The sequence below is a fragment of the Brachyhypopomus gauderio genome, chromosome 6 (genome assembly GCF_052324685.1).
Source record: "Brachyhypopomus gauderio isolate BG-103 chromosome 6, BGAUD_0.2, whole genome shotgun sequence".
Lineage (NCBI taxonomy): Eukaryota > Metazoa > Chordata > Actinopteri > Gymnotiformes > Hypopomidae > Brachyhypopomus > Brachyhypopomus gauderio.
Window position 1 is genome coordinate 22066359 of NC_135216.1, and position 15492 is coordinate 22081850.

Sequence of the window (15492 nt, forward strand, 5' to 3'; positions counted from 1 at the left end):
GTTCTGAGCTGCTGGACACCTTTCTGGGTCCCCCACTGCCTTGTTTTTAACTTATTTTGTATGTTTTACAATTAAAAAGAAGAATAGCCACATTGTCATTTCATTGTTACTGTGAAACATTGAATGTATGGTTAACTAGTAAATCATTCCAAGAATCAGATTTTAAATCATGCGAGTCCTTATTTGTAAAACTTGCTACTGGTGACTTTCAGGTTTGGCCAACGTTCAGTGCAGTTGTAGGACTTGGACTGCTGTACTGATGGTCTTTATTTCTTATTGGTAGGTTTAAGAAATCGGATTTGACTTTGTTTTTGATTTCCACAAAGAAATTTATTTTCCTGACAATGTAGCCGACTATAGAGCGTATAACATGTAGAATCGTTCATAATCGTTCATAAACTGCTCTTTGCATGTTTCCTACACACATTCCGCATGATGTGGGGTTCATAAGGTAATAGATTTAACTTTCCCCACTTTCACTATTTCTTTCAAAAATTCTGATGAATTGTTAGATTTATACAACAGCTACAGATTTTTACATCACTGATGAGGAGAGCTTTCCTAAGCACGAGTCATTTTCTCTGATTAATGAAATATGCTTTCACTTTGATTTATGAAATGCCCTTTTCTTTTCTGTATTCTCACACTGAGACTCCTGATTAAATGGCTCCTGTCTGTGGAATAGCTTTTGCTGATGCTGGCAAAGGAAATCTCACGTTTCACTCCTTTTTGCAATCTCTCTCTCCCTCTCTCTCTCTCTCACACACACACACACACACACACACACACAAATCCAACCTTCTAAAAGTAGTGGTGCATAATAGCCACTAACTCAATGCTATGTTCCCTAAAGTATAATGTCTGCAGAAAAAGTCATTTTAACTGCATGTTAATTTCACAATACCCATGCTAAGCCCCTAGAATAGTAGTGTCCCTGTTGGTACAATCTCATGTGGTGGACCTTGTTTCAAAACCCTGGCTTCTCCACGAGCTAGTGGAATGGAAGAGGAGCCGTAGAATGAGGGAAATGACTTGCCAAGGAAAGTAGGGCATAGTGACAGATCTTCTCTACATCTGGCGTCACTGGCATGGGGAGATGGACGGGTTCCTCTCATTCTGGAGTGTGTGAGGAAGACACTAATGATCCCTATCGATCAAGAGTGCTCTAGCCGGGATGGAATACTGTGAGAGTCGTGTGTGATGGAAGCAGTGGTGTGTTGGTTTGGTAGGTATGTAATCTGAATGTTGTATTTGTGTGTAGACAAAAAAGTACATTAAAGATGGGCCAACATTACAGCCACTGATTGTGAAACATTGTTGTGAAATATCTTGGAAGGACAATCTGATTTGGTGGTGGAATGCTGATTAACAGAAAATAACTTGGTTCCAAGGTGACAGGATGACTAAATATTAGGGAAAGGCCCAATCTTATTCACTTTATGGTCTTTCAAATGGTTTCATTAAAGATGAGATAATGAGGGTTGGGTCAAGGTTGTGCAGCGGAGCAAAGATTTTGCTCTCACTTTTATTAGGAGGTATGAGGAGGTTCATTAATCACACTGGGAGGAAAGGCCTAAAAGATATAACAGAATGGTCTAGTCAGAATATTTACAAAGACAGTGTTTAAGTCTATTCACTTTACTCCAGGATTTCTGACATGTGTTGTTGGGGAGTTGCACTCTATGACCAAATGTATATGGACACATCTGTGAAAAAAATAAATAAATAAATAAAAACATAAGCATTAATATAGCGCACCTGTTGGAATTTGGACCCATTCGGTCCAAAGGTCAGACCTTGGGCTTTAATGAGAAGGCCTGGATTGTATTCGATGTTCCAATCATTCCAGATGTGTTCAGGGGTTTGAGGTCAGGGCTGTGAGTTACTCTACAACAAACTCATCAAACCATGTACATGTGGACCGATTTGTGCAACAACGTCTACTCACTCTGAAATCTGCAGCCGCCCTCGAGCTCGATTACGACGTCACATCTCGTGGTAATGAAGCAAGTTGGACAAAACATCGTCATGCAGCGTACCGAGCCAGACAGCGATCGGTTTTCGTGTTGCGGTAAGCACAACAAAAAAATGAACGCACTTAATAAAATGAAGCAATATCTCAAAAAACTACATAATCATGGAAAAAAATATATTTACATTGGAATTTCCTAGTAAGTTTTTGGAACCGCTTCTTATTTATTTACATATTTCTCGTCACATCTGTATTGGAAGATTTCCTAAATGGAAGTTTGCTCAAGTATCCTGACACCTGCCGACATAAACGACAGTCCTGACAGCTTTGTTTTTGAGATTTGATTGGAAATTGGAGTTACTGGTTCAGAGTCACGTGTCACGTGATACCGGCCACCTAATTACAGATCGTTAATGATAATGATTATCAGCTGCATCTACCGGACGTACAACTCACTAACTTAAATTTCCGAGTTGTTTTAAAAGTTTGGGTAAGGGTCGTGTGGTACAAATAAGATTTCTGGCAAGGGTATGACGATTTGTGGATAGAGGGTTTTTTTTTTTTTGGTCTGTGAGTGCCAAGATGTATTCTGGGATCCTTTTTGGGTAAGTCTCATATTAAAGAGGTCTGCTGCTGGTGTTCTGATTTGGTTTAACTCCACCTGTTACTTTTTAACAGGATGTTACTTGGTTTGGTGTTTTTACCTCATCTGAGATGTTATGGAAATATTGAGGGTAAGACAACATGCTGAACTCTAAACAAATGAATATCTAAACAAATGAGAATTTGCTATTTTTTTGGTGCCTGTGAATGACATTCATATAGTGCCTGGCTAAGCTTGTATTGTTTTGTCTTTCTTCAGATGGAACTGCAAGAAAGTATCAAAATGTTAAGTCCAATATGGGCAGTAGTGTAAGACCACGGGATGTCTTGCATCAAGATTTCTTTCAAAATCTGCAGACTCATCCTTCCAGTTCAAGCCAAAGTCAAGGCCCCCACAGCAGCTTGGTAGCACCTGGCCTTTCTCAGCTCTTGCCTAGTGGACACACTTTCTCCTACCAAACATCAAGTCGTTCCAAAGGTGTCTGGCCAGCCAGCACCAGCTCCACGTTATTTAGGACAGCAGGTTCTGAATTCTCTGCACATGGGCTCCAATACAGCTCTGAGACTATGAAGTCACATTCAAGTCAGTCCAGAACCAACATTGCTAAACCTTCCATTGTCAGTTCTGGGGGGATCATTATAAAACAAGAACATTCTCAAGGGGAACCAAGCGATCCTTCTGGTGGTGGTAAACATCCTGTTTATGGTACAAGGACTGAACCAAGACCTTCTAATCCTCATGGATCTTCTCAATTCAGTCAAAGTTCTAGAAAAATCTGGCCAGGCACCACTACCTTAAGCACATTCCAGAGGGAAACTCTTGTTTCCTCTTCAGATCAGAAAAGTGAATATAAACGTAACTTTAGACAAAAAAAACCTTCTAGAAGTTATTTTACACCACCCAATCACTTTGTAGCCAGTTCTGGAGCAATTCGCCTAGTTGATGTGGTAAATCCTTCTGCATCTGATGGACGTGGTTTGATTACGTTAAGCAGTCTGGATGCTCCCAGTCCAAAAGAATTGGGTGCTTCCTCTGAAATTACATATGGCTTTAAGTCGGGACAACCTGTCCAAAACGCAAGACAAGCTGAACAAACACGTTTTGGAAGCCCAGCTCAACATGTGTCCCTGCCGACGGGAAGAAAAGTATCTGGCATTCACGATGGCACTTCAAATTCTAAATGTGTTCTTCATATTCCATCTAATTATGGCCAAGGTTCCATCCGAAGATGTCCTATACATGGCGGCAGCAGCAACCAAGATTTACACCAAAATCAAGGCTCCACTGATTCCACTTTAAAAACTCTGATGCCGGAAATTTTAAGTCGGAAAATGTTAGCGGGTAGTTCAGATATTGTCCCTGATGCAACACGACCACTTGCAGTAGAGAATCCTAACCCCTCTATGCTGAGCTCACATGTGACCAAATTTGGAACTGGGAAACAAATCCTCCAGAGCCAAGACTCTTTCCGAAGAGTAACCGTTTCTTCATCTAGTGTGAATGCCCATGCCCCAGACCAGAGATTAAGTATGCCTGCTCTACCAAGCAGTAATAATGTATACCTTCCAGGTGTAGGCTCACCCCAGTCCAGTACACAGACGAGATGTGAAGGGCGTGGAAGTGTACCGGCTCCAGGCAGCGCTGTACCTTTGACCTTGGAACGGAGAAAATTGTTTTAAGTCATAATGGCTTCAACTTGATGTCTGTCAAAATCCAGTTCAGAGTAGAGGGTTAATTGAAGATGCTACATACAACTTTGACTTGAAAATGTACCATGGAACACCCCAGAGAGGAGTGCTTAGAGTGTTGAGGGTGCTTTTGAGTAAAAAAAAAAAATCACTACAAGAAGGCATTCTTGAACCTGTTGCCTCTGAAGCAGTTTTCCATAGACAACATTTTCTTTCCTTGGTGGTGGAGCAACGAAGAACATACAACTAAGGGCACCTGAAATGGAATGCTTATGGGAGGAGTTCTGTACAGGAAGCACTTCGGACTGTAGTGAGTTCACCTGCCAATTGGACTGTCCTTTCTCCAGGGAGCCATGACATGTCTGTGGTATGGAGTCCAACACTGACTGCTGAAAGTACTTGGTGTAGGTCAAGTGTACATTTAATCTTTGATGTGAACTGCTACAGGACAAGGCAAATAAAGTTTTGATGCTTTAATGTTTGATCCCTTTGTTTATTGCTAACCATTTTAGCCTTAATAATATGAGGTTTAACTCTTTTAGATTAATACTGAGGGCCTTATGTATATTTTTATTTATTACATGGTAACCTTGTACCTAGGAACAGGCTGCATCTAAAGTTAAAAGTTTCTGATTATGATCATTTAAACTTGCAAAACACTAGGTAATGATACTGACTCCTGTAGTTTAGTAGTAGTCTGACTCAATGGTGTCTTGAATTGTGGCCTTTCTGTACTATTTCCTAGGATGTATTCTGTGATCAGAAGCAAAGCACTTTGTAAGTCGCTCTGGATAAGAGTGTCTGCTAAATGCAGTAAATGTAAACTTGCCCATGGGCTCCAATACAGCTCTGAGACTATGAAGTCACATTCAAGTCAGTCCAGAACCAACATTGCTAAACCTTCCATTGTCAGTTCTGGGGGGATCATTATAAAACAAGAACATTCTCAAGGGGACCCAAGTGATCCTTCCGGTGGTGGTAAACAACGTCCTGTTTATGGTACTAGGACTGAACCAAGACCTTCTAATCCTCATGGATCTTCTCAATTCAAAGTTCTAGAAAAATCTGGCCAGGCACCACTACCTTAAGCACATTCCAGAGGGAAGCTCTTGTTTCCTCTTCAGATAATAAAAGTGAATATAAAGCTATCTTTAGACAAAAAAACCTTCTAGAAGTTATTTTACACCACCTAGTCTCTTTGTATCCAGTTCTGGAGCAATTTGGGTAGTTTGTGGTAAATCCTTCTGCATCTGATGGATGTGGTTTGATCAGTTTAAGCAGTCTGGATGCTCCCGGTCCAATAGAATTGGGTGCTGTGCTATGAGGTTTAACTCTTTAGATTAATACTGTGGGCCTCATGTATATTGGAACTGGCCAAGGTTAACTTGTATGCTTTTATTTATTACATGTTAACATTTAACTTTATATGCAGTCTGTTCCTAGGTACAAAGTTGATCTGGTTATGATCATTTAAACTTGCCCAAATGTACATCTAGCACTTGAGACTTGATTTGACACAACAACAAAAAAAAAAACCTTTTGGTATTGTAACGGAGGCGCGTTAGTGCCATCTGCTGGTCTCTCGCTCAAACTCGCTTTAGCGCTCTCTCTCTCTCTCTCTCTCTCTCTCTCTCTCTCTCGGTTCAAAGGTCTATTTGCTTGTCTTGTAAACGTTTCACGCAGCATAAAAAGGTTGTGGGATTTAAGTTTGGCGTTTTGTCACAGGTTTAAAATACTTTAACGTTATTAATGCGTCACGTTACGTCACCAGTAGTGGAAGCGTTGAGTTGGGAATCTACCTGTTGCTACAGGTAAGTTAAATTAACGATCGGTAGAGAAGTATAAAGGAGAAGACGATTGTAGAATATTATTCTTAAACATCAGTGTCGTTTGAAGTGTATCAATAAAGTACTATGACTGCACGCACACTATTTTTGAAATAACCTTCAAAATCCAGGAGGGGGGGAAACATTGGACTTCCGGAAATCTTTCACGAACACAATTGACTGCGACGTTTCCTCCATATGCCGTAAGTAAACGTCTGTTATTGAAGTGAAAGGTGTTATTTATATTGTTCCTAATAAATAAATATTGCGGTTACCAGTTTTAATAACCGTGATCAGGTTTTCTCAAACTCCCAGACTGCAGGACAGTGGACATTTATGTAATCTCTGCCATTTTCTTGGTCTTTCGGTGAAGGAGGTTGACGTGTAGTCAACATCACCGGCTGTAAACATATAGGCGTATATATCTTGAACGTTGCGAGTTTGGAAAACACGCTTAATTTATGACATTACCACCGGCCTTCGTTTAAATTTGCTAGTTTCTGCTCAAATGTGATGTGTCTGCTGATGACTATAATAAAGATTCTGAAGTAACTCGGTTGGGTTCAAACTTTCGTGTTCAATTTAAGACTAAAGGTTGCTTCATAAACAAAACAGACTCAACATTTACTATTTCAAAATTAGGTCGTGTTTTTCCATGTGTTTTGTATTTCTGTGTTTGCTAAATGTTTCTGAGATATTAGGTTATAAATTATGGCAATTAACACAAAGCAGCCTATTTTGAGGTGGAGCTGATATGTAAAAACCTTCTGCTGTGGGAGCCATGTGTTGATAATGTTGATAAAGTGATAAAGGTACCAAACTGGTTTGTTTAGATCCCTTTGGTGGGGCAGAGATCTGCGCTGCAATCTAAACCTGAAATGACATGCAAAACAATCCATGACATGAAATCCAAACTAACCTGATTTCCTGTCCTTTTTTGTTTTTACCAGACCGTGACCTTACTCAATCATGTCAGGGAGCGGCAGAAGTGGCTCCCGTAGGTGGGAGGGCGTTGGAGGTCCTGAAGCTCTGCCCATGCACCATAAAAACAGGCCATACCAAGAGCGCTGTGTTGACCCAGTCAAGCCTGAGACCCACTGCCCTGGAGCAGGCAGTACGATCCGCCACATGGAAGCTAATGGCAAAGCCACTGAGCCAGAATCAGTCAAGTTTTTACCTGCCAAAGCAGAACCTGCATCAGGTCCCTGTGCATGTGCTCCCTGTGCGTCTGTGAACAGTTGTAGGACATCTGTGTGTACTGTGCTAACGTGTGGACTGTACCGGGTGTGCAGGCGTTTGCCATGTCTGATGGCTGGGGAGAACTCTGGGGACGACCAGGAAGCCGTGAAGGCAGAGGCTGGGCCAGGTAAAGACGGCTTCTATCCAGATCTTCATATTCGCGGGATTAAGGTGGACACATCCGTTATAGAGGAGGACCAGGAGCAGGCCTCGTTTAGCCCTTCTAAGATGCAGTTGGACAGCCCAACCTATCCGAGCAGCCTACGAGACGAGCACTTTATTTACGAAGGGGCTGACGAGGACGTGGACTCGTTAATCACGCGCAAGCTCCTGGAGGTGTTCTCGGAGTTCGAGATTAACGAGCTCGCAAAGTGTACCTCGGACTCCATGTTCCTGAAGCGCTCCCAGGAGATCAGCCAGCTCATCTCCGACCTCGTCCAGGAGCACAACATCAGGGAGCAGGAGGCAGAGTGCCGGCTGGTGCGTGAGATCATCCGTATCAGCACGCGCAAGAGCAAGAAGAAGCCGCCGCCCAGACAGCAGGAGCCCCAGAGAGACAGCGGCAACGACACCTGGAGAAGCAGCAAGAAGAGCAGCAAGAAGAGCAGCTTGAACTCCGTCAGTAACGGGAGTAAGTGGCGTCTTGCCGTCTTAAATGGGTCGTGCCAAAGCTGAGCGTGTCCTGTCTTCACTCGTGGCCTTTTATTTATGGAGTTACATCTGTGAGGGTAAAGCTGAATGGTGATAACTTGACTTCTGCTACAGAGAGGTGAAGGACATGCCCTTTTAAGTACCTGTTTTGAAGGGAAAATGCTGTTTAGTGCAAGTTAGGATTCAAGGTCATCAGGTTTGTGTTGGTAATAATAAAGATCATTAGGTTTTTGTTTATTTTTGTGAATGCATTCAGTATGCTTATGCAGTGGGGTTAACAATAATCACTACTTAATCAGTACTATACTATAACAGAACATCGTCGTGTTTTGCTTTTTTTTTTCTTCCTTTTTTTCAGGCCTGAAAATCTCAGAGGAGAGATCAGATGACATAGAAGCCAGAAAGCTGAGAAACAACAGCAACCAATGTAAGCTGGACCTGGTAGTTCGAGACATCTAACCCAGATCTGGTGCTTTTGATTAATCAATCCAGTTAGCAACTGAATATGTGATTGTTGCTGCTTAAGCAGACATTGTGTCTATGGGTCCCATCGTTCTGCTTAGAGGAGACCCAGTACCCAGTGCTGCAATCATCCCGACCTCATTTTAATACACCAGTAATGCGCCAGTTTGAAGGAGCAGCCCCCAGTGGTTCATAATAAAGGCTGTTGACTGCTCGTCTCACTGAGCCAGTCGCTGCCTGGGCTGAGAGAGAGAGGAGCAAGACCAGCTCCCCTCCCATCTGCAGATCATGGAAGGTGTTCAATAACGCGCCTTTGTGTCCTACAAGGCACTCTTGTTTGGGGGCTGTCCAATCGCACGATTCTCAATTTAAATGTCTTTCCCGTACTCACTAGAAAGTGCCTATATACTCAAAGGCATATACTCAAAGGCATATTTAGTTGCCTTTTTCACGTAACTGTAATAAACATATATTTTTTGCTGTAAATTTATGCTAATTCATCTGGCTTATGCCAGCTATAAGCCAGATGAAAATGTTTATGATTCACACAGTCCATGAAGTCACATTTTGTTTATTATCTTTTCCTTTCTGCTCACTTGTTCTCTCCCTCCCTCTCTCCCCCCCGGGATCTACCCCCACCCCCCACCCCAGCGTACTCTCCGAGCTCTCCTGTGCCACGCTCTCCGAGCTACCAGGGCACCATCACACCGGTCACCTCGGACACTCCCCTGCTCCCGTACAGTGGGCGGGCCTGAGCTGGTGCGTTGGACTGTTCCGAAGAGCCCTGACAACCTGGAATCTAATGAATTCCAAAGACCCCTGACTTCCTGACAACCTGGAATCTAATGAAGTAACTAATGAAGGAAGAATGTGTGCATGACCCATACAGATGGGTTGCTGTCAGGTTGTGTAACCCAGCTGGGTATTAGACGTTTGTTTGCATGTAGAACAGTTGCTTGATTTGTGGCTTTGGTGTCCGCTGATGTTTCTGCTTGGAGTTCGTTTCATCACTGTCTGTCCGGGATAACCGAACCTAGTAAGATTGGTGAAACCTTTAAGGAAGTGGTAATAACACTCAAACGTTCGACTGCACAGCTGACACCAGTTGGACACGAGTTTAGATCCTTTTTATTGTATTAGTTGGAAGAACCACTGTTGCACTTTGAACTGTTCACTGAAGGATGAATTCTCAGCTCTTTCTCCTCGTAGTTCTATAAAACCTGTTGATGTGAAGGACAGAAGCACCTCAACGTGATGTACGTCAGCTCCTCTTCATGCTAATGTCCAGCATGTAGATGGCCTTAGGAAGTTGATTTTGTGTAATTTTGAATTATAATGTATATTTCAAATGTAATATTGTCACACTGAAGGATGTCCAGGAAGACCTTTTGTGTGCTATCAGTAGATGTGTTGCCGTGTGCCTGCATAGTCCTAGTGTAAATGATGCTGCTGGTGGGGACAGGGCTTCCTCTCAGATGGAAAATGTTCAAGAGTGAGCAATAATATTTTAGGTCCCTTTGCTCTAAATAAACTTTGTATGAATGTGATTTGTTTGATGTGAAAAATTATGTGGAAATTATTCTGAAGATCGGACATGTTTAAATTTTCAGTGTTACATAGGAAGCCGTTTGTAAATAGTCTGAGATGAGGACACGAACAGGAAAATCAGTACTGTAAAACCAACATTCAAATATATTGGGGATGTTTTGCATGAGCTCAGTATGAAGGAGCAGTAACCGGTAAACCTGCTCTTACAGTTTCCACAGTGGAAGCCATATTACCAGCTTCTGTGGTTAGGGAACGCATCTTTAGTAAAAGAAAGAACAAAAACACCCAGAGGAGCAAATGGTGTGAGCTCCTACTCTCGTATCTACGTTATTATATAAACATCCAGCATGTTGATTGTGTGATATGTATGCTCGTGTAAGGTTTATGTAGGGTTTATGTAGCTATTTATACCTCCGTATCTGCAAAACATGGTCTGCAGCATTTTTGCGTGCAGAGTCTGTGGAATGCAAGTAAGGCCTCGTTATAGTGTCACGTGAGAATTGAGGTTAAACCTGAACCATTGTCACAAACTGGCTGTGTATGATATTACACTGCCCTACCTACAGGCTCGTTCTCAGCCGTCCTGGAGTGATGTCTCGCCTACTGCTCAGTCTCACCCGTCCTGGACTGCTGTCTCATCTATAGCTCAGTCTCACCTGTCCTGGACTGCTGTCTCATCTACTGCTCGGTCTCGCCCGTCCTGGACTACTGTCTCATCTATAGCTCAGTCTCACCCGTCATGGAGTGCGTTACCTCCAGCTCTCATGGTTACAAAAGGGCTGCACAGAAGCATGCTGACCGCATGCACAACACTAGGAGAGGGTGCAGGTCTCCTGTTGCTGGTGTTTTTCTTTTCCTGTTGTGGAATCACAGGTCCAGAACATTTATAGCACAATATATCCTACAGAGCTGCTTTAAACAATTTTAAGTGCACCTATAATCTTAATTACACATTGAACACATTCAGTAGGTGTTTGTGATTTCCCAGATTTCTCAGAGTTCAGCCTTCATTTTGAATTTGCTCGATTCTCTGGACCAAAGCCATGTCACTAAGGCATGATACAGACAGCTCCTCCGGTCTGGTCCTCAAGACGTGAGAAGCCCAGCCTACATCACGCTGTCATACTCGACATTACCAAGTCCACTCACTCTTATACACCCATGTTTATACAGTGCGTTTCCTTGTTTTAAATAGAGATCTACGTTGGTGTTAGCACATCCAGGATGTTCCCGGAGGCATTGTGCAGTGAATACATGTGTTTGTTCCGTTACTGTTGAAACTACTGAACCTTCTTATACCTGCTGGTGGGGAGTTGATACTGAGGTGGAAAGTATTTTGCCTCCAGCACTGTATTCAGTGAGCACGATCCTTACAGGGGCCACACTCATGTTATGTTTCTAAATGTAAGGGGACATTAGAAAAAGTTCTCACATGTATTTCATACTTTTGGGACAAAACACTTCAGTTCTTACTTTTATTTGCAGAAAGGGAGATTAAATAAAACAGCAAAAGTAATTAGAGAAACTACATCATATTTACTGTTAACTGAAGAGTGTGTCTGAGTGAAAATGTAAATAAAGCACAACTGGTTTGACCAGGTCTGCTGATGGGAAATGTAAGCATTTAAGAGGTAACCTTTTGGATACTTGGTAAAGACTTGCGTGCGTGCGTGCGTGCGTGCGTGTGTGTGTGTGTGTGTATAAGGGGTTGTCAGGTTGCTTTGGGCTGATACCCAGGGGCGGACTGGCATACATTGCTACCGGGGATTTCCCCGGTGGGCCGATGGGTTAGTGGGCCGGTGGGCCGCCGGTGGTTTAACCCAGCCCGTGGAGGAGCCACTGCCGCGCACTGCGGCCCCGGCCCGTAGTCACGCTGCTGTTAACGGTGTTATTACCTCCCCCGCTCCAGTCAGGCAAACCTGCTCAGCGCGGCCGCGGACTGAGCCTGTAAACACATGAACGAGTTGGACCGCGGCCGCGGACTGGGCCAGCTGATGCGGGCTGACAGTAGCCTATGCAGCGGAGATCAGAAAAAAACCAACTTGTCCCAGAAAATCCGGGCCGGACTACGAAAACATACAGCAGTTTAAATTGTAGATAACATGTTATTTTAAATGTACTGCTGTCGCCTCTGCAACGTCTAAATCACCATGTACAAATTACGTTAACACGGTTAACACGGACGCAATTGGCGCTCTTAAAGGTTCCAGAGCACTGTGCACTGTTTTTTTTAAGCTATTGAAATTCTTAGATTAAAACTAACCACCACAAATAGGTAAGAGGAAGAAATACCCACGTTAGAGTTGTAGGTTGTTCTTTAGGATGCACTTTGCGTAAAACAACTTGTTTGGTGGTCTTATGGTGGACTATTTAAAAGTCTTTGTAATCATATTATTGCTGGAATTAATATTGTCCATATGACAATAAACGCCGTCATATACACTACTTGCCATGTATAGATTCATGTGTATACACACACACACACACACACACATATATATATATATATATATATATATATATATATATATATATATATATATATATATATATATATATATATATATATATAGTATATACACACACACACACTATATATATATATATATATATATATATATATATATATATATATATATATATATCAGGAACTGTCAGGAACTCCCGGGCCACTTTTTCTCCCCAGTCCGCCCCTGCTGATACCTAATATCATTGCGCTGCATGGCAGAGCGGGTTTCCTAGAGCATTTTTCTTGAACTTTCTATCCATTTACAGTATTTACAAGCTTTGTCAAACTAAGAATGCTTTTGATGCACCAGTTCTTTACTTTTTAGATTAGTTGATCTTCAGTATTTAATGCCACTCGTATTTCACATTTGACATAATACAGGGTTGCCAACTTATCAAGTTCGCTTGGAGTGAGATTTGAACCTGGAGGATGTGGCGAGTGTAAATTGTTGACGGGGGAGGGGGGATTGTGGCGGAGTAAAATGGACACAAATTAAGTTGGCGCCAGAGCGAACTAGTAACTCATTGAATCATAGATATGGATCAGAGGTAAATAAACTAGAATTTTTTTTCGGCGTGAGAAATCGGAAGTGTGGCGTGAGAGCGTGTGAAGACGGTCAAATGCGTGTGTCTCACGCTCAATGCGTGAGAGTTGGCAACCCTGCATGATAATTTATATCTTTGGGTTAGTCAGGGCGATATTCAGAATTCAATTCTTCAGTTATGATAAAAAATAACCGCAAGAGGGAGACAAATCACAGCGACGTAGGTTAAGCGCCTTGACTCGAGTAGAGCGTGTTGAGAAAGACATTGTTGCTTATCAATATTTAAAACATTTTATTACTTACCTAAAAAAATTAAAATCAAGCAGATGCCACCTCAATATAATTAACCTCATTATAAGAGCGTTTAGTAATGCTAATAATTTTACCTATGCATGAGTGACATTAATTGATAGCAGCTTAAATCAACAGTTAAATTGTTGTCTCACAGACAGTAATGAGTATTCACATCTATATCCTAAAAGGTTATTGCAAAGTTTGTTTTTTTCCTTAAATGTGCATGTCTAATAAAATTAACAAGTAACCAATACTGAAGCAAAATAGCAGAGTAGACTACTTCTGTCAAAGATTATTCAACGTCTGTAAAAATTGCTGAAACAAAAACCTAAGTACAGTAACTGATGTATATACAAAATAAAATCAGCTTCTTCAAACAACAGGTTAGAAATTCCTGTTAGCTGAAGAGAATTTCAGTCAGTAGGTCTAGAAGGTCTGTTTGGCCAATGACAGGTCTAAAAAACAGTTCTGTTACAAAGCTTTGGGCCACTGTCTGCAGAGAAGATGCAGCAAGCCGGATGCATGTGAATCGGCCATGGTCATTTGGGTGAAGTGTCTGGATGACTTCATGGAGAACTCGGTGAGACTCCAGTTGAAGCCCCTCAATCTGCCTGCTGCTCATTAGACCAGGGGCATCTGGAAAACAGCACACATGTAGGCTCCTTATGTAGTTCCATTACACCAAACCTACTTTATGCTGGTCTTCTAGATAAAATAGGGGTTTTCATCTTTGTTAATTAACATTTGTCCACATAGATAAAACAAGAATTCAATAGGTTAGTCAATAAAATGTTACCTGGATTGAATAATATTGCACCCTTGAGATATGCATACTCCTTAGGAGTGAGATCGAGGCTCCAGAGTTTGTTTAAGCAGAAACTGAGGTTATGTGCAGCTTCTAAGGTCGGTGGAGAATCACCTGGTTCCTGCTCTTTGGCTCTCTTTTGGTTGTTCAGCAGAATGTTTCGGAGGATACTGGCTGTGGGTATGTCTGTTACCTCGAAAACCATGCGCTCTTGTGCCAGGCCCAGGACGAAAAGTGGTGCCCAGCACCCCCGAAGAAGCGAGACTTGATCTACACGTGGTAGGTGATGGAAGGAGGGAAGGCTCTTCATAAAATGAATGGTTTTCACCAGCACTTCAGACGCAGCCTGGCACGTTCTCTCCGAGTTCCTCAAGCAAACAAGTTTCCGTTGCTCGCAGTGGCAATTGTGCATCCCACAATAATTCCGGTTGTCGTCTCCCAGATGACAGCTGTCTTTACGGTTGAGAATGCTAAAGAGGATGGCATGGGGATGCCGGTCCCTAAATTCAGTACAGTAACAGTCTCTTTTGTTTTCCTCCGATGAATACATTTTTGACAAAAAAAAAGACTTAAAAGGGGAAAACTGGATTCCTTCTGGCAAATCCTAGTGTAAATGCTTCTCCATGCACCACTTCAGGAGACTGGGAATGGTCTCATTTATAGTGTGAGCCTCAAACTCTGACGAATTGTCAACCTTGACCTCTATCACCGCCCTGAGCTGTGACTTGTGAGCAAAACAATATGACCCTGGACCGCGTGCAGTGGGTTGTGTCTCCGCCACGTGGAGGCGATAAGGCTTATTCGGGTAAGCTTCAGTAGTGGCGGGACTGGGGAAGCACGGGCAAGAGTGCGGAGAGAGGGGTAAATGACATTTATCATGTTTACAAGCCATTCACTCTGTCTGTACCAGGCCACCAAGGACTGAGAGAACCATTACATAGGTTATAGACTTGGGCTTAGGGCCAACAGTGTCCACAGCAGTGGATAAGACTAACTGCATAAGACTGAGAGCATTGTTATCTAATCATAACAGCTAATCAGGCTAATGTCATTATGAGGGATCACATTGCACACAAATACCTTATTTATCATTTTCAAGCATTTGTGTTTTTGGGGGTTTTTTTGGGGGGGGGGGGTTGAAGTTAAAATTATGAAGTTTTCATTTTCAGATGTGTAAAAATGGGTATGCTACTTTTCTTTAAGACGGTAACATTTGACAAGCTAATTGTAGCAATAGCATAGCATTGACCATAAATTTGGACCATAAATTCTGAGGTAAATGTTTGGTTGATAAAGCTACCACAAATGTGTTAACCTGTGACACAGATAATTTGCAGTCAAGGTTCAGGT

At 42.3% G+C, this 15492-nt stretch overlaps 2 protein-coding genes and 1 long non-coding RNA gene across 3 annotated transcripts; 2 read left to right on the forward strand and 1 right to left on the reverse strand.

Annotated features, from left to right (window-relative positions):
- The first annotated feature begins 2448 nt into the window (after positions 1-2448).
- On the forward strand, positions 2449-4741 carry LOC143517312 (uncharacterized). The gene is made up of 3 exons (XR_013131918.1): positions 2449-2577; positions 2651-2706; positions 2835-4741. It is a non-coding gene; the product is annotated as an uncharacterized LOC143517312 (long non-coding RNA).
- A 1123-nt stretch (positions 4742-5864) lies between these two features.
- kdf1b (keratinocyte differentiation factor 1b) lies at positions 5865-9989 on the forward strand. Its single transcript, XM_077009692.1, has 5 exons — positions 5865-6075; positions 6222-6293; positions 7041-7960; positions 8339-8407; positions 9094-9989. Exons 3-5 carry the CDS (start codon positions 7060-7062, stop codon positions 9195-9197), a joined length of 1074 nt encoding a protein of 357 aa, XP_076865807.1. The 5' UTR covers positions 5865-6075; positions 6222-6293; positions 7041-7059; the 3' UTR covers positions 9198-9989.
- A 3670-nt stretch (positions 9990-13659) lies between these two features.
- On the reverse strand, positions 13660-15216 carry nr0b2b (nuclear receptor subfamily 0, group B, member 2b). Its single transcript, XM_077007827.1, has 2 exons — positions 14134-15216; positions 13660-13973 (listed from the first exon to the last, which is right to left on the reverse strand). Exons 1-2 carry the CDS (start codon positions 14690-14692, stop codon positions 13735-13737), a joined length of 798 nt encoding a protein of 265 aa, XP_076863942.1. The 5' UTR covers positions 14693-15216; the 3' UTR covers positions 13660-13734.
- Between the last annotated feature and the right edge of the window lie 276 nt (positions 15217-15492).